The following is a 22,335-nucleotide window of genomic DNA, read 5'->3' as shown; positions in this document are numbered from 1 at the left end:
AAGAGTTGCCATGGTCATGGTGTCTATTCATAGCAGCAAAACCCTAAGACAACCCACTATAAAGGTTTCCATGTAAAATCATAAGCCAAAGTTAAGGTCTGAAAGACACAGATAAGTTAAGATGCATCTTTAGTGAAGCCTCCTTATTTCTCTTTCCACCCTACTTGCATTTTTGCAGGTCCATGACTGAACAACGGACATGGGCTCTTAACTGTTCATGAACTTCTACTAAAGGAAAATGTTGAGATATAGTGGAGAGATGACAAGCCCCCTCAGGCTGAGTACCATGTTCGCTGGTAACCTGGATACATAGGAAAGTAAGGAGATGGGGTGCAACTCTGTGGAGTTGGGGAAGGTATTTCTGAGACCCATTGCCCAGTGCTTTCAATTTGGAAAGCAGGGTTTGGGAACAAATGAGACTCCTCAAGAATTCAGAGGTTTTGAACCTTTTTTGGTTTTTCATAGGATTGCCCCTTAACCCAGAAGAAGGCCATGAAGGTTTGAATATAAGGCACTTCAAACTATTTCCCCTGATTTAAAAACAAACAAAAAACAAAAGTATAACTGTTAAACGTACAGGATGGTGTAGTAAACTCCCGTCACCTGGCTCGTATTGAGGCCAGTGCTAATGTCTTGGGATCAAACACATTCCCATTCTCTTCTAAAAAGATTTAAAATTTTTAATTTTACGCAGACAAGCATTTTGCCTGCTTGTATGTCTTTGCACCATGTGTGTGCCTAGTGAAGGCCTGAAGACCAGAAGATGGTGATGGATCCCCTGAAACTGGAGTGTACAGATGGTTGTTAACCACCACTTGAGTGAGTGCTGGGAATTGAACCTGAGTCCTCTGCAAGAGCAGCCAGTGTTCGTAATTGCTGAGCCATCTCTCACTTTTGAAAATGCATGACAGCAAGAAGTCCATGTGTTTTTATGACATTCATAAGGAGAGACAAGTACAGAGGGTCTTTAGAATAAGGAGACAACCCTCTCTCATCCATTTCAGAGTCCTCAACTTGATCTGCTGCATTGAAGCCAAGAGGCTTCTCATTTTTTGGTGAGCCTTTAACTTGACCACAAGATGTACAAACACTTGTTTAAACACTCATATTTCTATTGTTAGCCTGTCCAGGGTTTGAATTTGAATACTGGGATGCAAGCTCCAGTTATGAGTGTCTTTGACATCATTTATTCTCTCAGTATCTCTTCTAAGCACCTCAGAATGGGAGCCCAAGGATGGATCAGAGTTGGTAGGTAGCCTTGTTCAGAGAAATTTTCTTGTGTTCTGCCTTTTTGTTTCAGATTGCTCTCTAGGTTAAAATGGAAATGTGTTAGAATATTTGGCCCCATCCCTTGACCCCATTCTCAAGGGATTCTCCTAATACCCCAGGGACTAAATCTTTACTGTCAGATAGGAGATCACTTACTGCACTCAAACAGGGAGTATTCACACATAACTTGGAAATGGGAAACAGAAATAAAGCATATAGCACTGAGAATATTGGATCTCAATCCACTGAGAGCCTGTGAGGGAATTGTCTCTGGCTATTCATTGCCTGAGTCTTCAGACTCTTGCTCTCAGCCACTTAGCCTTGAACAATGGTGGGTATGGCTTCCCTGCCACCCAGCCATTCCAGTATCCTACTGAGACAAGGACACAGACCTGAAATTCCTATTCCAGCCAGTATTTGACACTATAGAATAGCCAGAGACACTGAGAAAAACATGGCTATTGGAACTCTACAGGTGACAGTCTGTCTTTGAGTAGCATCTGTTTACCCCAAACCCCCACATACCAGTCAATCTCTGAGGAACTTCAGGGAAGAGAAGGGTATGGGAGTCCCTGAAATTGTTGGGACCAACAGCGAAACAATCAGCAAAGAGGCAAGGAAATTCTGTGCAGCCTGACTTAATCAGCCAAGCTGGATCATACTTCGGAAGTTTGATGCCAGGCAGTTTATTGTAAGCATATTAAACACAATACAATTTGGAAAAAAGTTTCCTGGTGTAAATACAAGACCTGGTGTACAAGGAGGCATAATTACATAGAAACTCAAAGTACATGTCATTTCTTCAAAAAAAAAAAAAAAAAATGGCTTCTAGAGATAGACTACTTGTTTTAGCTTAAGGGCCTAGGAAAGGATCTGGTATAGTATCAGTCAGACAGGTATCGTAGAGTTCATTTGGGCTGCTAGCCGCCTCCAGTCCTTACTGTGGAAGCTTAGGAAGGCCTTAGCTGTGCGGATAATGTGAGGGTCATTTACACTATTCTGTGTTTCCAGTCCTGGCTGTGGGAGCTTCATATGGCCCTTGAGGGCAGATCACCTCCAACTCCCAGCCTTCCCTGGAACCCTAATGGCCCAGGGAGATGAAGGAAGGGTAGAGACAGCACAACAGAAGTTGACTAATTCCTCTCCTTCACACCTGGCACCAGAAAGCCTGCTTTCCCACTATTAACATTAGTAAGAATTTACTACCCTAAGAGTTACTGGATTTCACACCTTGTTTGACCTTATAAAGTACCCCAACTCCCAATCCTCCAGCCTCTGAATATGCAGATGAAGTTTCTTCCAACACCCTTGTCCTGGCCAATTGTGTATGGCCACACAAATCTTGCCCCAGAGACCCCAGCCATCTCCCCAGGGGGACAAACACCACTGTGCAACATTTGTCTTCTGACTCTCTTGTTTTACTGAACATAATGTCCTTGGGATTCATCCATCATAAAAATCAGCAGAATTTCCTTTTCTATGTATGAATACTTCTCTCTCTCTCTCTCTCTCTCTCTCTCTCTCTCTCTCTCTCTCTCCCCCCCTTTCTCTCTCTCTATGTGTTGTAGACCGCATTTTATTTTTCCACTAGTCTACTATTGAATATGTATTTCACAGCTTAACTCTTGTGATAGCAATGCAGTAATTGGAGGTTTGTATTTCAAGATCATAATTTTATTTCTTTTGAATAAAAATTCTTTGGAATAAAAATAAAAAATGAAATAAGATTTCTGAATTCTATAATAATAGTGACTATTTTTAATTTTTGAGAAATTTTTGTGATGTTTTCCAATATTCTCCAGCAATGCACAGATTCCACCATTTCTTCCATTTCTCCCAGAGCTTATTACTTGTTCTTTTGTTTGTGTATTTTCAAGAGAGGGTCTGACTTTGTAGTTCAGGCTGGCCTTAATTTACTACCCTCTGACTCAGCATCGGAGTGCTTAGATTACCAGCCTTGCCCCTTGGCACTTGGCTAGTTTTTATTTTACTTAAGTCCACTCATTATACCAGATATGAGATACTTACTAATGATGACAAGCTTCTTATTTGTACATCTTTGGAGAAATGATGATTCAAGTATTTCTTCTTGACCTATTTTAAAGTGATGTTCTTTTGTTGATATTGTGTTATAAGTTATATACAATGTGTATGCATGCACCACACATAGTGTTGTGGGGTACTCACTGGAGAAGACTGTTTGGACATGGGTTTAAGTCAGCAGAGTGTCATTGTTAGTCAGCCACAACTATACAAGGTGTTTGGGATCCCAGTGAAGCACCAAGTCTTTCTCAGGATGAGCTTTCAAGCACAAAAATGATATTCTGATATTCTGGGTTGACAATACTTCAGTTAACAAGAACAGTTAGGCAGGATCAGAACTGTAGAGGCCAAAAAGCAAGTTTAGTAAGTACATTAGATACTTTCATAGAGCTGTAGGCCTTGATGGATTAGGTGCAGGGTTTTTGTTTTGTTTTGTTTTGTTTTGTTTTGTTTGGCAAGTGCTGAGTTTTATTCCATCATGGAATCAGTTGTGCTAAGGTCTAGGCCCTCATACAATGTAAGTTTACATACACATATTCACACAAATACATACATGTGGGTGCTTGGGTATGTGTACTCTGGAGGGCAGAGGACAATGCAAGATGTCTCTATCACTTTCTCCCTTATTGTCTATGTCAGGCTCTCTCACTGAATGGAGACTTGACATTTTGGCTAGGCTAGCTGGCCTGCAAACTCCCAGGATATATCCCTGTGTCCCTCAGGACACATGTCCTAAATACCCATGTCCAAGTCCCTGGGCTTGCAGGTTTGCACTAATGAACCTGGAGTTTTAGATTGGTACTGGGGATTAGAATTTAGGTTTTCATACTTGCACAGAGAGTACTTACCCGCTGAGTCACTTTTACATATATTTAATATATAAATGGGTAGACGCATGCTGGGAGACTGCCCGGCCTGGAATGGCTTTAAATGGGACACAGTGTCAGACATAACTTTAAAGACTGTTGGTTTCTAGATGTAGTTTTAGAAACTAATGGTCTCTGGCCTTCTAGCTCACTAACTGTACTGAATGCTTGCTGATAACTTCTAAAAGATTTAAAAAACTTTCTTGCTTATTCTATGGTTTAAAAACACTGGCTTCTTTTCTCTTTAGCTCTGTGCTTTATTAAGCATTGTAACTCTCTGTGCTTTATTTAACTCTTTATGCTTAAATAAGCGGGAACTTAACTCTTACTGTTCTGTGTTAAGAACTCTTTTTTTAACTCTTGTGCTTTAATGAACGCTAATATCTGGCAATTAACACATACTATTTAGCAGCAAGGAATTAAGTGAAAGGATTTATTGCTGGTGCCCCTTTCTCTGGTGAATCAGCCAGAAGTCTCTCTGGCTAAACTGTTTAATTCTTTGTGAACCAGAGAAGAAGGAAAGAAAAAGAATTAAGATGCTTTATACAGGCAAATGCACAGACACATAAACATTCAAACATTCATACACACACACTCTGGTCAGGCCTGACTCTCTGTCACAATCAACTTCACAAGTATTCATGCATGTTTACATACATACACATATACCTACACACAAAAATATAGACAAACAGACATGTACATTTGGATGAATGGGGCAAAGCTCCTCAAGCCAAACCATTCAACCAACAACTTTATTTCTTTTCTCTGGTCTTTTGGTTTTTTTTGGATATTTTATTTACACTTCAGATGTCATCCCCTTTCCCCATTCACCACCCCCCTTAGGAAACCCCTATCCCATGCCCTCTTTTCTTTTTTGCACTTATTCATTTTTTAAAAAAATGTTAATCAAAGGCTTTATAAGTTTGGTATTGCTCAATCAGAGGTGTAACCCACTACCCAACCTAGATATATCAACTATCTTTGACTGGTGGAGACACGTGAACATCTGCCTCCCTGTCTCCCCCCTCTTTCTCTCATCACCTAGCTTCTCCTCTCCTTCTCCTCCTCTTCTTACTCCTTCTCTTCCTCTCAGTACCCCTCCCACCTTAGTTCCTCCTACATATCACCCTTTCTGTTAAAATGAAACTTTTCTCTCAAAATACAATTAGAGCATAATTATGCCAATTTGCACAAGTGAGGTACAAGATAGTACTAATACCCAGTCCATCATTTTGTTGACTAACCAGAACCTCTGTCATCTATCCTAACTAAAACACTTTAGTTCTGAACCTGGCTTTTTCCTTGGCTTTAGGATGAATGTCAGCTGATGACCATCCACTCAATTCTTTTCTCTCAAGGTAAATAGCCAGGATTGGCTATGAGGCTATAAGTTTTCAACCCTGTCAGAAATCCAGAATGACTGAGTTAACTATAATTGTGGGAAGCACAAAGCATAGCTTCTAAAACTTAGCCAATTTATAGATACCTCTGAACACCTGGACACTCGCTCTACTACAAAATGTTGGAGCATCTGTTCTTCTGCTTTCTGGCCCAGGATCATCTGACAGACCTTAGTGCTGCAGAATTATTAAGGGCTGATTACTCTGTCTAGGCAGATATAATCAGTCGACTATTCTGCAAGTGTATCCTTTTCTGGACAATAATTTGTCTGTGGACGGAAAGAGGTAATTCTTGTCTAGTGGCTGTCTCACCACAATTGGAGCAACTCCAAAGATGCTCAATTTCTTCTTAGAATTCAATATAGGAAGCTGTCAGGAGCAGACAGGTCTCTAATCAAAATAAACATTAATACAGAAATGTTTGTCACGTCAATTCTGTGGGTTTCTGATGTTTTGAAAACCAACTATCCATGTAAGGTAATCTGGACTGTTGTCTGTTAACTCCACTCAGCTATTTCTAAATAAAACATAGAAAACACCCTTATAATAAACTCCAAGCCATGAATTTGCTATAGGCCCTTAACTCACAGGCTGTCCATCTCAAATCAGTTAACAAAGTTAAAGAAGGACTGGGTCTAAGCCTTGTATTCCTAAATGTGTTATACTGGTACAATGCCTATGAGAGTAACAATATTCATCTAACTTTTATATCAATAAGAAGCTCGTACCAATAAAAACCTTAAAATTTGTAATCAAAGTAAATTGGTGCCAATTAAGAATTTATATCTTCATCTTGATAATAATTGTACAGATTTCTATTAATAGGTTATGGCTATGCAATAAATCCTAGCTAATCCTCTTTATTCCCACAAAACCACTACTTTTCCCTAGAAAGACAGCCCAACATTTACCACCTTAGTCCCCAAGCCCAGGGAATAGGGGCGCTGACTCTTCATTAGCTTCTTCAAGCTGATTATGGGCGTTGAGATATTAGAAAAAGGAGTGGGGGGGGTGGGAGAGCAAATTGATAAGCCTCTGATGCTGTGTCTTCACTGCCTCCAGATGGGATTCCCGGACCTCAGAGGTTTGAGCAGGTCTGCCCAGCTTGCTTGATGAGTACATACACCAAGGCTGATCATTCTGCAATATACAATTCTCAAAACAAATTTTAGTATCAAGATAGTTTTTTTTTTTTTAAAGAGGGCTGACATTTTATTAAGGATGTTGGTTCTAACCGCTTTTCTTTTTTTCCCCCCTCTTTGATTGGATATAATATTTACATTTCAAATTTTATCCCCTTACTGCATTCCCCCCACCACGCAGGAGCCCCTTATCCCATCCCCCTTCCTCCTGCTTCTATGAGGGTGTTTACCCACCTACCCCTCAATCCCCCTCCCCACCCTCAGATTACCCCCCCCCCCCACACACACACACACTCAGTGTTCAGCCTTCATGGAACCAAAGATCTCCTCTCCCACCTATGCCCAACAAGGGCATCCTCCCCTACATATACAGCTGGAGTCATGTGTCCCTCCATATGTGCTCCTAGGCTGGTGGTTTAGACCCTGGGGAGCTCTGGCTGGTTGGTATTGTTGCTCTTCTCATGGGGTCACCAACCCTTTTGGCTCCTTCAGTTTACTCTGTAACTTCTCCATTGGGAACCTTTGATCAGATTAATGGTTAGTTGTGAGTATCTGCCTCTGGGTATGTCAGACTCTGGGGGACCTCTAAGGAGACAGCCTTATCAGGCTGCTGTCAGATTTCCCTTCCTGTCATCCGTATCAGTGTCTATTTTTGGTGACTGCACATGGAATGAATACCCAGGTGGAATGGTCTCCCTACAACCTCCCCTTCAGTTTCTGACCCACACTTTGTCTCCATATTTGCTCTGTTGGGTATTTAGTTACTCCTAAGAAAGACCTAGGAATCCTCACTTGTTCTTTCTTCTTCATGAGCTTCATGTGGTCTTTTAGTTGAATCTTTGTTGTTTCAAACTTTTGGGCTAATCTCCGCTTATCAGTGAGTAAATACCATGTGTGTTCTTTTGTGATTGGGTTACCTCACTCAGGATGATATTTTCTAGAAGAATGTCTCAAATTCATCATTTTTAATAGCTGAGTAATATTCCATTGTGTAAAAGTACCACATTTTTTGTATCCATTCCTCTGTTGAAGGGCATCTGGGTTCTTTCCAGCTTCTGGCTATTATAAATAAGGCTGCTATGAACATAGTGGAGCATATGTCTTTGTTATATGTTGGGGCATTCTCTGGGTATATACCCAGGAGTGGAATAGCGGGGTCCTCAGGTAGTGCTATGTCCAATTTTCTGAGGAACCACCAGACTGACTTCCAGAGTGGTTGTACCAGCTTGCAACCCCACCAACAATGCAGGAGTGTTCCTCTTTCTCCATATCCTAGCCAGCATCTACTATCACCTGAATTTTTGATCTTAGCCATTCTGACTGATGTCAGGTGGTATCTCAGTGTTGTTTTGATTTGCATTTCCCTGATGACTAAGGATGTTGAGCATTTCTTAAGGTGCTTCTCCACCATTCGTGTTTCCTCAGTTGAGAATTCTTTGTTTAGCTCTGTACCCCATTTTTAATGGGGTTATTTTGTTGTTTGGCATCTAATTTCTTGAGTTCTTTGTATATCTTGGATATTAACCCTCTATCGGATGTAGGGTAAAGTTCTTTTCCCAATCTGTTGGTTGATGTTTTGTCTTGTTGACAGTGTTCTTTGCCTTACAGAAGCTTTGCAATTTGATGAGGTCCCATTTGTCAATTCTTGATCTTAGAGAATAAGCCATTGGTGTTCTGTTCAGGAACCTTTCCCTGTGCCTAGATATTCGAGAGTCTTCCCCAACTTCTCTTCTATTAGTTTCAGTGTATCTGGCTTTATGTGAAGGTCCTTTATCCACTTGGAGTTGAGCTTTGTACAAGGAGATAAGAATGGATTAATTTGCATTCTTCTACATGTTGACCTCCAGTTGAGCCAGCACCACTTGTTGAAAATGCTGACCTTTTTCCACTGGATGGTTTTAGCTCCCTTGTCAAAGATCAAGTGACCATAGGTGTGTGGGTTCATTTCTGGGTCTTCAATTCTATTCCATTGATCTTCCTGTCTGTCTCTGTACCAATACCATACAGTTTTTATCACTACTGCTCTGTAGTACAGTTTGAGGTCAGGGATGGTGATTCCCCCAGAAGTTCTTCTATTGTTGAGAATAGTTCTTGCTATCCTAGATTTTTTGTTATTCCAAATGAATTTGTAAATTGCTGTTTATATCTCTATGAAGAATTGATTTGGAATTTTGATGGGTATTGCATTGAATCTGTAGATTACTTTTGGCAGGATGGCCATTTTTACTAAATTAATCCTGCCAATCCGGGAGCATGGGAGATCTTTTTATCTTCTGAGATCTTCGATTTCTTTCTTCAGAGACTTGAAGTTCTTGTCATACAGATCTTTCACTTGCTTGGTTAGATTCACTCCAAGATATTTTATTTTATTTGTGGCTATTGTGAAGGGTGTCATTTCCCTAATTTCTTTCTCAGCCTGTTTATCCTTTGAATAGAGGAAGGCTATTGATTTGTTTGAGTTGATTTTATATCCAGCCACTTTGCTAAAGTTGTTTATCAGGTTTAGGAGTTCTCTGGTGGAAGTTTTAGGGTCACTTAAGTATACTATCATATCATCTGCAAATAGTGAAATTTTGACTTCTTTCTTTCTTATTTGTATCTCTTTGACTCCCCTTTGTTGTGTAATCGCTCTGGCTAGGACTTCCAGTACTATATTGAATAGGTAGGGTGAGAGTGGGCAGCCTTGCCTAGTCCCTGATCTTAGTGGGATTGCTTCAAGTTTCTCTCCATTTAGTTTGATGTTGGCTACTGGCTTGCTGTATATTGCTTTTACTATGTTTAGGTATGGGCCTTGAATTCCTGATCTTTCCAAGACTTTTAACATGAAGGGATGTTGAATTTTGTCAAATGCTTTCTCAGTGTCTATGAGATGACCATGTGTTTTTTTCTTTGAGTTTATTTATGTGGTGGATTACATTGATGGATTTCTGTATATTGAACCATCCCTTCATTCCTAGGATAAAGCCTACTTGATCATGATGGATGATTGTTTTGATGTGTTCTTGATTTTGGTTTATGAAAATTTTATTGAGTATTTTTGCATCGACATTCATAAGAGAGATTGGTCTGTAGTTCTCTTTCTTTGTTGGGTCTTTCTGTGGTTTAGGTATGAGTGTAATGGTAGCTTCATAGAATGAATTGGGTACTGTTCCTTCTGTTTCTATTCGATGGAATAGCTTGAAGAGGATTGGTATTAGGTCTTCCTTGAAGGTCTGGAAGAATTCTGCACTGAAACCATCTGGCCCTGGACATTTTTTGGTGGGAAGATTTTTAATGACTGTATCTATTTCTTTAGGGGTTATGCGACTGTTTAGATGGTTTATCTGCTCCTCGTTTAACTTTGGTACCTTGTATCTGTCTAGAAAAATTGTTCATTTCATCCAGATTTTCTATTTTTGTTGAGTATAGGCCTTTGTAGTAGGATCTGATGATTTTTTTTAATTTCCTCAGTTTCTGTTGTTATGTCTCCCTTTTCAATTCTGATTTTATTAATTTGAGTACTGTCTCTGCACCCTTTGGTTAGTCTGGCTAACGGTTTGTCTATCTTGTTGATTTTCTCATAGAACCAGCTCCTGGTTTTGTTGATATTTTGTATAGTTCTTTCTGTTTCAACTTGGTTGATTTCAGCCCTGAGTTTGATTATTTCCTGCCGTCTACTCCTCTTGGGTATACTAGCTTCTTTTTGTTCTAATGCTTTCAGGTTTGCTGTCAAGTTGTTGATGTATGCTCTTTCTATTTTCTTTTTGTGAGCACTTAGAGCTATGATTTTTCCTCTTAGTACTGCTTTTAGTCAGTCCCACAAGTTTTGATATGATGTGTCCTCATTTTCATTTAATTTGAAAAAGTCTTTAATTTCTTTCTTAATTTCTTCCTTGACCAAGTTATCATTGAGTAGAGCATTGTTCAGTTGCCAAGTGTATGTGGGCTTTCCATTGTTTTTGTCCATGTCAAAGACAAGTCTTAGTCCATGGTGGTCTGATAAGGTACAAGGGATTATTCCAATCTTTTTGTATCTGTTGAGGCCTGTTTTGTGACCAATTATATAGTCTATTTTGCAGAAGGTACCATGAGGTGCTGAGAAGAAGGTATATTCCTTTGTTTTAGGATGAAATGTTCTATAGATGTCAGTTAAGTCCAAATTGGTTCATAACTTCTGTTAGTTTCATTGTGTCTTGGTTTAGTTTCTGTTTCCATGATCTGTCCATAGCTGAGAGTGGGGTGTTGAAATCTCCCACTATTATTGTGTAGGGTGCAATGTATGCTTTAAGCTTTAGTAAAGTTTCTTTTATGTATGTGGGTGCCCTTGCATTTGGGGCATAGATGTTCAGAATTGCGAGTTCCTCTTGGTACATTTTTCCTTTGATGAATATGAAGTGTCCTTCTTTATCTTTTTACAATTTTATTTGATATTAGAATCGCTACTCCCGCTTGTTTCTTGGGACCATTTGCTTGGAAGATTGTTTTCCAACCTTTTACTCTGAGGTAGTGTCTGTCTTTTTCACAAAGGTGCGTTTCCTGAATGCAGCAAAATGTTGGGTCCTGATTACATATCCAGTCTGATAATCTATGTCTTTTTATTGAAGAATTGATTCCATTGATATTAAGAGATATTAAGGAAAAATGAATGTTGTTTCCTGTCATTTTTATTATTGCCAGTGGAGTTATGTTTGTATAGCTACCTTCTTTTACGGTTTTTGGAAGATTACTTTCTTGCTTTTTCTAGGTTGTAGTTTCCCTCCTTGTGTTGGAGTTTTCCACCAATTATCCTTTGAAATGCTGGATTTGTGGTGAGATACTTTGTAAATTTGGATTTGTCATGGAATATCTTGGTTTCTCCATCAATAATGATTGAGAGTTTTGCTAGGTATAGTAGTCTGGGCTGGCATTTGTGTTCTCTTAGGGTCTCGGTCCAGGATCTTCTGGCTTTTATGGTCTCTGCTGAGAAGTCTGGTGTAATTCTTATAGGTCTGCCTTTATATCTTACTTTGCCTTTTTCCCTTACTGCTTTTAGTATTTTTTTTCTTGTTTTGTACATTTGATGTTTTGACTATTATGTGGCGGGAAGTATTTCTTTTCTGGTCTAAACTATTTGGAGTTCTGTAGGCTTCTTGTATATTTAAGGACATCTCTTTCTTTAGGTTAGGGAAGTTTTCCTCTATAATTTTGTTGAGGATATTTACTGGTCCTTTAAGTTGGGAGTCTTCCCCCTCATCTATACCTATAATCCTTAGGTTTGGCCTTCTCATTGTGTCTTGGATTTCTTGTATACTTTGGGTTAGTAGCTTTTTGTATTTTGCATTTTCTTTGACAGTTGTGTCAATGTTTTCCATGGTATCTTCTGCACATGAGATTCTCTCTTCTATCTCTTGTATTCTGTTGGTGATACTTGTGTGTCTATGACTCCTGATTTTTTTTTAGGTTTTCTATCTCCAGGGTAGTCTCCCTTTGTGATTGGGCAGAGGTCTGGTCCAGGCCTCAGATCCAGGAGAGGGGCAGAAGGGGAGTGCTAGTCTGCAGGGGTGGGGTGTTGGGGGATGGGGTATCTGCTGGAATCTGAGAGCTCACAGCACCCAGCTATGGGCTTAGGGCAGTGTGTGGGTCTTCCTACTTAAGGCTGGCTGTGGGATCCGTGGAGCCTCCAGGATGTCTCCGGCGGAATCCGGGGTCCACACAACAGCGGACCAGGCAGAGCTTCTCTGGTCTTTTTATATCTTCTTAGACAAAATTACCTCATAGATAAAATGTTACATAGAATAAGAATTACAGAAGGATGTTGATGTTAAGTTCAAAGTAGTGTTTCATTGTAATATACTTATAAGTTGAAAGCAACAGTTTTTACATGGCCTTGCCTTATCATAGTACACACCTGTGACTTTATCCTCAGACATAAATGCTTTTCCTTGACCACAAATTTGTCCCAAGTCTATTTCTCTTTTTAGTGTAACTAGGAAAGCTCCTTGTATTTCTTACTATGTAGCCTTTACTTATTATCATGAGGAATGGGCACACTCTATTGTTGAGTCTAACTTTATTACATTTCTCTAGCAACTAAGACCATCTCTAAGAACTTTTTTCCTGAAGTTATTTGAATCAAGTCAGGAATTCTATAGACTCATTATGTATTTGTCTATATAGCATCACTACAAATTAGTACATCTTTGTAGGTCTGTAAAAATCTGATCAAAAGCATGAGTCAATACCTGGTGACTGTTATATATTTAATAATAATAGGAAAAGCATGTTCATAGCAGGAATCTTTCCTCCAGTTTAATCTTCTTGGCTTGGCCTACAGAAGCAAATCTGTCACAGATTTTAGTCCATGGTGGAACTATCTCAGGAGGATCAGTTGCTAGCTTTTAGCTTCTCCTACATGGCTCTTGACAGGTGCATAGTTTTTGAGCAGGCTCTTCCACTCCATAGGCAGCTCTCCTTCTGTGGACTGTTTCCAGTGTAGACAGGAAGTGTTTGATTCTCATGTATTGCCACTTCTCCATTTTTGTTTTTGTGCCTTCTGCTTTGGCACCATCTTCAAAACCCATCACCAACGCTGAGGTCCTGGATCATTTCTTTTGTATTTTTATCTAGGTGACTTACAGTTTGGGGCCTTGATATATGAATCTTTTATCATGCTGAGTTGGGGTTTGTGCATGGTATAACATGAGGGTGCATTTTCAGCAGTAATTCCACTTTACCAATCACATCTATTACAGATGTTACATAGATGTTACATCTCCCTGTGATGGCTATGCTTAGTTGTCCACTTGACTATACATCTGAAATTAACTAAAACAACAACAAAAAAATAGAGGTCATACCTTTAAGCAATTTTTGCTTACTTTGAGACAGAAAGATCTACTTCTAATCCAGATCTTTAATGCAGATCTAATCTGGGCCATGCCTTTTGCTGGAAGCCTTATATAAAAGAACACAGGATAAAGGAAACTTTTGTCCTTTGCCTCCTTGCTCTCACCTTGGAAGAAAGTCTACTCTTCACTGCCGTTAGAGCCTACTCCTTCAGGATTCTATCATATACTCAAGACCAGCTGAGACATCCAGGCTCATGGACTATCTAAACAACTATCGGATTCTTGGACCATCTATTCATAAATGTAAGCCCCTTTAGGCACATGAATGGCCAGGCCCCTCTACTGTCTATTCACACCAAATGCCAGGGAAAGCTTCTTCTGCCATGGACTTCCTTTGTAAATGTTGTAAACCCTCAAGGCAGGAAAGTGGCCAGGCCCCACCTAAGGAACTCCAGCAGCCAGGACCTGCCCCCAAGACATCCCTTAAGGCCCCAAGAGTCCTTTTCTAAAAGCTGTAACTGTCATTTCCACCTCTGAGGCAGTAGAGTGGCCAGGACTCACCTTATAAGAAAAAAAAAAAATCCCACCAATCTTTGAAGAGGACAACCCATCAATCCCTGAGCTCCCTGAAGCACAGGACTTGAAACCCCACCAATCCTCACCCTGGAAAGCTCCACCTCCTAGAAATCCTGTATAAGTTCTGCTTACTGCTCAGTTCCCTCATGTCTTCTCACCTAGGTTTCTCCCTCCCAATAAATCTCTTGTGTGAAGTTTGTTGTGTGGTGTGACTTTGTGGTATTCCTTGGTTCCTGATTGCCAGGATACCTTTCCCTTCATATATGCAATAAACTCTTTCCCGAGGACTTCCAACTTCCAGATTTCACCCAAAGAACACTCCAACTGCTCTAATGGACCTCTGTAGTATTCATTGGCTTTCAACTGATAGGATACCTTTCCATCTGAGCTGTAACATAGCCTCAAACTTACAGAGATCTGCCTGCCTCTGCCTCTTGTATCCTGGGACTAAAGGTGTGCACCACCACTGGCTGTGTGTGGGGCTCTTCTTAACAGTGATATAGTGAGATGTGCTGGGTCAGAGAAGGAAAGAGAAAAAAAAAAAAAAGAAAGGTGAGAAATGACCAGCCTTGGGAAGATTATACAAGAGAAGATCCAGACTTAACAGCTGAACAGATGACAGGCTCAATTATGTGAGACAGGCCTTGAGGGTGAGGGACCAAGATTAAAACAGGCTGTGTATTCCTCATTTATGAGATATACCAAATGTCCAGACAGAAGGTGACTCAAATTCAGGAGGGGTTTCAGACCAGACCCTGATTAGGAGATATTCAGTACATTTTAAGTAAATAGAAGGCACATCAGGGAAAAGTAAGACAAACCCCAAATTTCAGGGGCTACTGTTATCAGTAGGCAGGTGATTGTAGTGATTAGCATGTTCTAAGTATTTACTGTAGTCTACATGGATTGTCTAAGTCCTTACAGAGTGCTATTATTACTACCAAAGAGGAGACAAGCCCTGAAAGTGTTACTGCCCACCTCTACTGGCATGCTTGTGGAGTTGGGGCTAACTCTGGCAGGGGAATCCCTGTGCTTGACTACTGTTTTCTGCTATTGAAAGAGGAAAGAATAATTCAGGGAGTAGTACATAGAGGTAGGAGAGACCCATAGAAGAGAGAGGAGTAGTGTTTCCAGGAAGAAATCACCCATGATATGAGGAGGCTGGGCTCAACTCATAAGGTTGGAAACAATGTGCTTTACATGCCCTCCTAAAATAGTCAGCACCCTTCTGTGTGAGTGTGAATAGGGAGATGGGGTGGAGGCAACAGCACACTGCTGTGAAAGCCTAGTGAGAGAGTGTCAACTGTGCTAACAGATACAGGCTTATTATTATGGGAGAAATAGAGCAAGCCTACATGGTGGGAGGAATGCCGGTGAGGATGATGGTGTGGGAGAACAGACCAACCTTAGATAAGTGGACATTGCCTTACTCCTAGGAAATGCTGCTTTCCTTCTGCTTGAAACATCTGTCCTTATGCTGTGACTACATGTCCTCTCTTCCTTCTTACCTATATCAAGGCAAATTCTTCCAAGCCTTCTTTGAGACTCATCTCTCTGCCCATTCACACAGGGCTTGTCAGCACTCTTCATGCTTTACCTTCCCAGGGATTCTAAATTGTCTTTGTGCTGAAAACCAGTCCTCCACCCGAGAATCCATAATGAAGAGTCTCTCTGTATAGTTCATTCCAGCTTTAAACTCAAAATCCTGCTCCAGTTTCCTGTGGGCCGGGAATGTAGGTATGTGCAACCACACTTAGCTCCAAGCCTAGACTCTTGACCATGCAGGTCCCTCTAACACAAATGATCTCTCCAAGTGTTCTTTTTATATGCCTGACCTCATACCTCACATGTCCTTAACTGTATCATTTGAAGTCACTCAAACACCCTCTTTTGTAGTAACTATGGACAGAACATATGCAAACTTGTTCCATAGGGTTAAACTCTAGTGAAATTTCTGCCAAAATCTTTGTATAGCCTTTAAAGTTCTTTGAGCTGGGTTTGCTTCATTCTAGGACTTACAACAATACATTGTAGGTACCGTTGGCATGTAACCCATTGTAGAATCCCAGTGATGGCCTCTGTTCAGTGAAAATCACGGGTGGATAAAATGGGTTCAGGAACATATGCAAGGGACTGGTACCATGAAAAGTACAAGCCATTCTCGGAGATGTACTGAAGGAGGTGAGGAGGGATGCTAGGATCTGTGCATTCATGGATTCATTGACAGTGCACTGAAGGAGGTGAGGAGGGATGCTAGGATCTGTGCATTCATGGATTCATTGACAGTGTACTGAAGGAGGTGAGGAGGGATGCTAGGATCTGTGTATTCATGGATTCATTGACAGTGCAAGGGGTGACGGACAAGCTTCATGAAAAGTTAGAGGTGAGATGGTTTGTTGAGGGAGAGGAGTCTTATTTAGGGTTGAGCTGAATAACAAAGCCAGTCAGGCTGTTGCAGAACTGGGCAAAAGGGAGGCTAAGACTTCTGTACAAGGGTGGAGCTGATGTAGTCTCTACAAATTGTCTGACCTGCTCCTGAAACCTTTCCTGTTTGTTATAGTTCCCATTTGCTGTAGCCATGGGATTGTTCAGAGTGGCTTCGGTCTGTGACTACTTTTCCCTGTCAACTATGAGTCATCCTATTTACTGTAATTGATATAATATTGCGAACTAAAGACAGAACACTCATCTGGAAGGTGACAAATGAATTGCATGCATCCCTACATGATCTGTGTTCCTCAGTAATTCCAGATGAAATAATACAAGATTGAGAAAAAAAACCTCTTGTGTTTCATTTTTCAGAGTGAAAATATCCACATTTCTTTCAATAAAAATGAAAATATGTTTATTTGAAGATCTGTGAACATGACAAGCTATAAATTTAAAGTCCACTCTTCAGGTTGATCAATTCTGATAATACAGTCACCCTTTCATTTAAATGTTGTTTCCCTTACCAAACATCTGAGAGTGACCCACCTAGAGCATGGTGTATTCCACCAACCATAACAGATATATATACACACACACACACACACTGTTGAATGCACGCACACATGCAGAGAGAAAGAGAGAGAGAGAGAGAGAGAGAGAGAGAGAGAGAGAGAGAGAGAGATTCTATTTTTACAAGGAATAGTTACATCTTTGTGAAATGCGACTCTCAGTCCTGGCATGGTGCCAAGTGAAGTATTCAGACTGAAGGAAGGAAGGGTTAGTTGGGAAGGCCTTGAATGTCATTTCTTTGGAGAGTAAAACAGTATTGAACTCATGCAAAACAAAGTGTTCCCATTGGCTCTTTGTACATCTATGCTGCAGGCAGAGCTGAGGCTAGTGCATGCCCTGCCCTTGAGAACATGCTACTGTTATGTGAGCGTGAGCACACTATCTTTCTAAGGGAGTCATAACCCCTCCCCCCCTTTAAGTATCACTAAAGGCTGCTGCAGTTTTGGTTGTGAATCTATAGCTTTCCGTAGGGGAAGAATCTGTGATTACAACCGTCCAAGAATCACTGTAGCACAAGACCCTATGTCTAAATTCCCTGTGCTAGATGGAGTCCATGAGTTATTTTCTTGTTTTGTTAATAATAAATATACCTGAAACCACCTATGCTTCAACTGCTTTCTCAGCTAAGGACTTAAGCAAATCCTTGTAGACTGCGGAGTTCATGAAGCGGGGATAGGAGTCTCTGTGCATTAGAGTGAAGATCTGCAGTTGCGCGTCATCGAATATGTGTTGGGACGGATCCACCATGTTTCTGTTGATAACCTCTCGTACTCGGGAGTCCAAGCTGACCTGTGAAGAAAAGCAGCAGCTATCATTCCTCATTGTAACGCCATCCAAACTCCCGGAATCATTTTGTCTCTCAAAAAAACCCCAAAGCAAACAAGGTGTTCTAACAGTCTGAGCCCTAATGGTCTGAACTGCTGAGAGAAACTAACAGATGAATGAAAGGGCTCTGGAGCTTCGGCAGCAGCGGCCCCTGGAAGGCCTGGGAGGCAGATTGCCTGCCCAAGGCCAGAGGACTCAGCAGGTCATACGGAACCACTTGGGCTTTAAAGGAAAGAGCTAGAATGCCTTTGTTTCCTCTTTCTGGGACAGACTTTTCATCTGCTTTGCCTGATGAAGCCCCACTAGAAGATCCTCATAGTAAACCAGAACACCATCTAGTGGGAGTCTTGCCACAAGGCCAAACTGGTAGTTTCTACGGCAGAAAACTTAATTTTTTTTTTTAGTTTTCAAACAAGGATCAGACAGTGCCTTTTTCTGTAGAACGTTGCCATGAAGATTCTCCCTTTTCGGGGCCTGCTGCTGCTCACCACAGCTCTGACAGTTTGCTGGCACCCTGCGTTGCAGGAGCACTGGCTGCTGCTCAGGTGCCACAGCCCTCTCCCCTCCCCCTGGGCTCAGCTACTTCCAGCCCCACGATGTTCTCATTTCCTTGAGCTTCTGGTGATTTCCTTTTCCTTTGTCCATCTTTATCCTCTCTTCCTCATAAAAAAATTTACTCAAGATAGTAAGATAATTTTATTTACATGGCGCTGTTTTTAGACAATAGAAGGACTGGGGAAGTCTGACTCAGCATGGAGCAGCCCCGGGTTCACCCTCAGAACCACAAAACAAAGGAGCCCCAGTGTCAGTGTGAGAGCTTCTGAACTCCTCTGTGGAAAACAAAATTGCTGAGAATTATAAATGGTTTTTCTAGGAAAAAAAAAAACTGAACAAAAATGCTTCATGTTTTCAGGGTCTGCTGGATGGGTCTGAATGATATCGAGTGGGCAAAGCCCAGGACTGTGCAAGCAGCAGGTGACCAAACACAAGACACAGACACTTTAGCAATGGTTCTAATGAGACATGTTCTGTGGAACATACCTCTTTAGGGGAGAGAATAGAAATGTAGTCTTCATATATTATCCTTGCTTTCTCCTCAATAGCGCTTTTATTAGCTTCCCTTTTCAGTTCCTCACAGGCCATCCAGAAAAGCATGTTTTCTTCACTGAATTCTGTTCGAAGAAATTCTCGGAATGCATTTCTTCCAGCTGGAGTGACCATGAGGTTGTCAAAGGACTGGGCCCAGGCACAGACTTCTTCCAGAGTGGGCGTAGGACTGGGCAGTGGTCAAAGGAAAAGGGAAGATGTTACTGGTGGTGAATCCAGCTGTTGTCACATAGCTTTCCCTGTCTGATGTAAAATACACAAACAGTTGGTCCATTTGGGAAGGAAGAGCACCATTTTTACTTCCTTAAGCCTTTGTCAAAATACAAGATGAACGCCTGCGAATGGCTTTGCAGCCAATGGCTCCGCTGGTGCTAAAGGCATGCGGCACCACACCCAGTGCACTGTGATCTTTTTGACCAACTTTATGGCCATGCTTTGTTTACATCTGGGCACATCTGACAATACTTTTAAATTACAGAAATGAAAAATCCACTTCTCAATTATTCTTGACGGAACTAAGTCACACTTCACACAGGCCCACCCGACCATGTAATGTCCACTAAATACTCCTCAAGGTTCATGTAACATTTGTGAGAGAGAAAAGAATATAAATGATATAAATCCAAGCCGTGAGGGATGGTAATGAAATGATCAGCTAGGAATGTGTCCTTGGCTAGAGCATTATTCACTAAGGGAAGCCACTCATTCTGAGAGAAGGGCTGGGCTTGACTTTGGGCTTACTGGTAATCTTTGAGTTTATTTTAACTCTACTGAGATCAGAAAAAGCCTAAATAATAGTGATCCCTAATATTTTGTCTTTTCACATATTTTCCATATTTGTATGTTTCCCTGAAGAATATATTCTGTGGCTACTATATATATATATATATATATATATATATATATATATATATATATTTGCCAATTCATTGTCTTCTGTGACTTGCTTTTTTCCTCCTTATTAAGTCTCTGAGATTTACCTGCTCTGCGAGTGGGACTCAAGTCTCACTCTCTGCTTTTGTACAGATTTCGGTATTGCTGGTGACAGGAGTCTTTAACTATCAGATAGATGAGGGACAATATACTTCTGAACTGCTCTGTGGAAGTGGGCTATGAAACCTTATGGGTAAATGTTGATTTTTGAATGCAATGTTAACTGATTGAATTGTCACCCAAAACCAGTCCAAACTCCAAGAATATAACCTTAATTAGAAATCGTTCTTTGGGCTACAGAGATGGCTTACTGGTTAAGAGCACTGACTTCTCTTCCAGAAGACCTGGGTTTGATTCACAGTATCTACATGGTGGTTATAACCATCCATAACTCCAGTTCAAGAGGATCCAATACCCTGTCTGGCCTGCTTGGGCACTAGGCACTCATGTGGTGCACAGACATACATGTAGGCAAAACATCTACCCGTATATCTAAAAATAAATTATTAAAAAGGAAAAAGAAATGGGTTGATGATATTCTGGATTTTGGATTTCTGGTCTTGGAACTGTGATATAAATTTTTTCTGATGTTTTAGACTACCCAGGTTTGGGTAGTTTTTAATGACAAATTAATTTAGAAATGTGGCAGAAGGAAGTACCTCAGAGGGCCCTGCCAGGGTGTCCCACTGAACAGTCAAGCCATGTGACAGGCCTAGTACAAAAAGAAGTTTATTGGGGGAAGGAAGCCAGGAAGCAGAGTGAGGACAGGAAGGGGCACAGAGAAGGATAGAAAGAAAGAGGAGAGAGAAATAGGGTCTTTCTCTTTTTAGGGAAGAGGTTAGAGACAGGCTTTATACTCAAGCTAGGCTCACAACTGGCTGCTGAAAGGTAACTGTTTTTGACCCACACTTTGTCTCCATATTTGCTCCCATGAGTATTTTGTTACTCCTTCTAAGAAGGACTGAAGCACCCACACTTTGGTCTTCCTTCTTCATGAGATTCATATGGTCTGTGAGTTGTATCTTGGGTATTGTGAGCTTTTATTATCATGTATGTTCTTTTGTGATTGGGTTACCTCATTCAGGATATTTTCTAGTTCCATCTATTTGCCTAAGAATTTCACGAATTCATTGTTTTTAATAGCTGAGTAGTATTCCATTGTGTAAACATAACACATTTTCTGTATCCATGCCTCTGTAGAAGGACATCTGAGTTCTTTCCAGCTTCTGGCTATTATAAATAAGGCTGCTATGACCATAGTGGAACAATGTCCTTGTTATATGTTGGAGCATCTTCTGGGTATATGCCCAGGAGTGGTATAGCTGGGTCCTCAGGTAATGCTATGTCCAATTTTCTGAGGAACCGCCAAACTGATTTCCACAGTGGTTGTACCAGCTTGCAATCCCACCAACAGTGGAGGAGTGTTCCTCTTTCTCCACATCCTGGCCAGCATCTGCTATCACCTGAATTTTTGATCTTAGCCATTCTGACTGGTGTGAGGTGGAATCTCAGGGTTGTTTTGATTTGCATTTCCCTGATGACTAAGGATGTTGAACATTTCTTTAGATGCTTCTTGGCCATTCAAGTTTCCTCAATTTAGAATTCTTAGTTTAGCTCTGTACCCCATTTTTAATAGGGTTATTTGGTTGTCTGGAGTATAATTTCTTGAGTTCTTTGTATATATTCGATATTAGCCCTCTATTGGATGGAGGATTGGTAAAGATCTTTTCCTAATCTATTGTTTGCTGTTTTGTCCTATTGACAGTGTCCTTTGCCTTACAGAAGCTTTGCAATTTTATGAGGTCCCATTTGTCAATTCTTGATCTTAGAGCATAAGCTATTGGTGTTCTGTTCAGAACTTTTCCCCTGTGCCTAAGTATTCGAGGTTCTTCCCCACCTTCTCTTCTATTAGTTTCAATGTATCTGATTTTATGTGAAGGTCCTTTATCTACTTGGACTTGAGATAAAAATGAATTGATTTGCATTCTTCTACATACTGACCTCCAATTGAACCAGCACCATTTGTTAAAAATGCTGTCCTTTATCCACTAGACGATTTTAGCTTCTTTGTCAAAGATCAAGTGACCATAGGTATGTGGGTTCATTTCTAGGTCTTCAGTTCTATTCCATTGATCTTCCTTCCTGTCTCTGTACCAATACCATGCAGTTTTTATCACTATTGCTCTGTAGTACAGCTTGAAAGGTGTCATCTGGAGACTATTTCACCTGGGTATCCATCCCATGTGCAGTCACCAAAGGTAGATGCTGATATGGATGCCAGGAAGTGCATGCTGATAAGAGCCTAATATAGCTAGCTGTCTTCTTAGAGGTCTGCCAAAGTCTGAAATATACAGAGGTGGATCTC

General features: G+C 40.8%; 1 protein-coding gene across 4 annotated transcripts in view; it reads right to left on the bottom strand.

Annotated features, from left to right (window-relative positions):
* Positions 1-16,905: 16,905 nt before the first annotated feature.
* The window catches only part of Rgs20 (regulator of G protein signaling 20), a 104,894-nt gene continuing 99,464 nt past the window's right edge, over positions 16,906-22,335 (bottom strand). The window contains exons 5-6 of one of the 4 annotated variants that reach the window (XM_076924431.1): positions 18,972-19,206; positions 16,906-17,894 (exon numbers count right to left, since the gene is read on the bottom strand). In XM_076924431.1, coding sequence (XP_076780546.1) covers positions 17,706-17,894; positions 18,972-19,206 — 424 coding nt within the window. In that variant the 3' untranslated portion in view covers positions 16,906-17,705. The remainder of the gene's footprint in view (positions 17,895-18,971; positions 19,207-22,335) is intronic. The other 3 variants (XM_076924432.1, XM_076924433.1, XM_076924434.1) reach the window with 3 other exon arrangements.

The sequence above is a fragment of the Arvicanthis niloticus genome, chromosome 25 (assembly GCF_011762505.2).
Source record: "Arvicanthis niloticus isolate mArvNil1 chromosome 25, mArvNil1.pat.X, whole genome shotgun sequence".
In the NCBI taxonomy this organism is placed as follows: Eukaryota; Metazoa; Chordata; class Mammalia; order Rodentia; family Muridae; genus Arvicanthis; species Arvicanthis niloticus.
The sequence above is the reverse complement of the archived record's forward strand: the minus strand, read 5'-3'. Positions and strand labels throughout refer to the sequence as shown.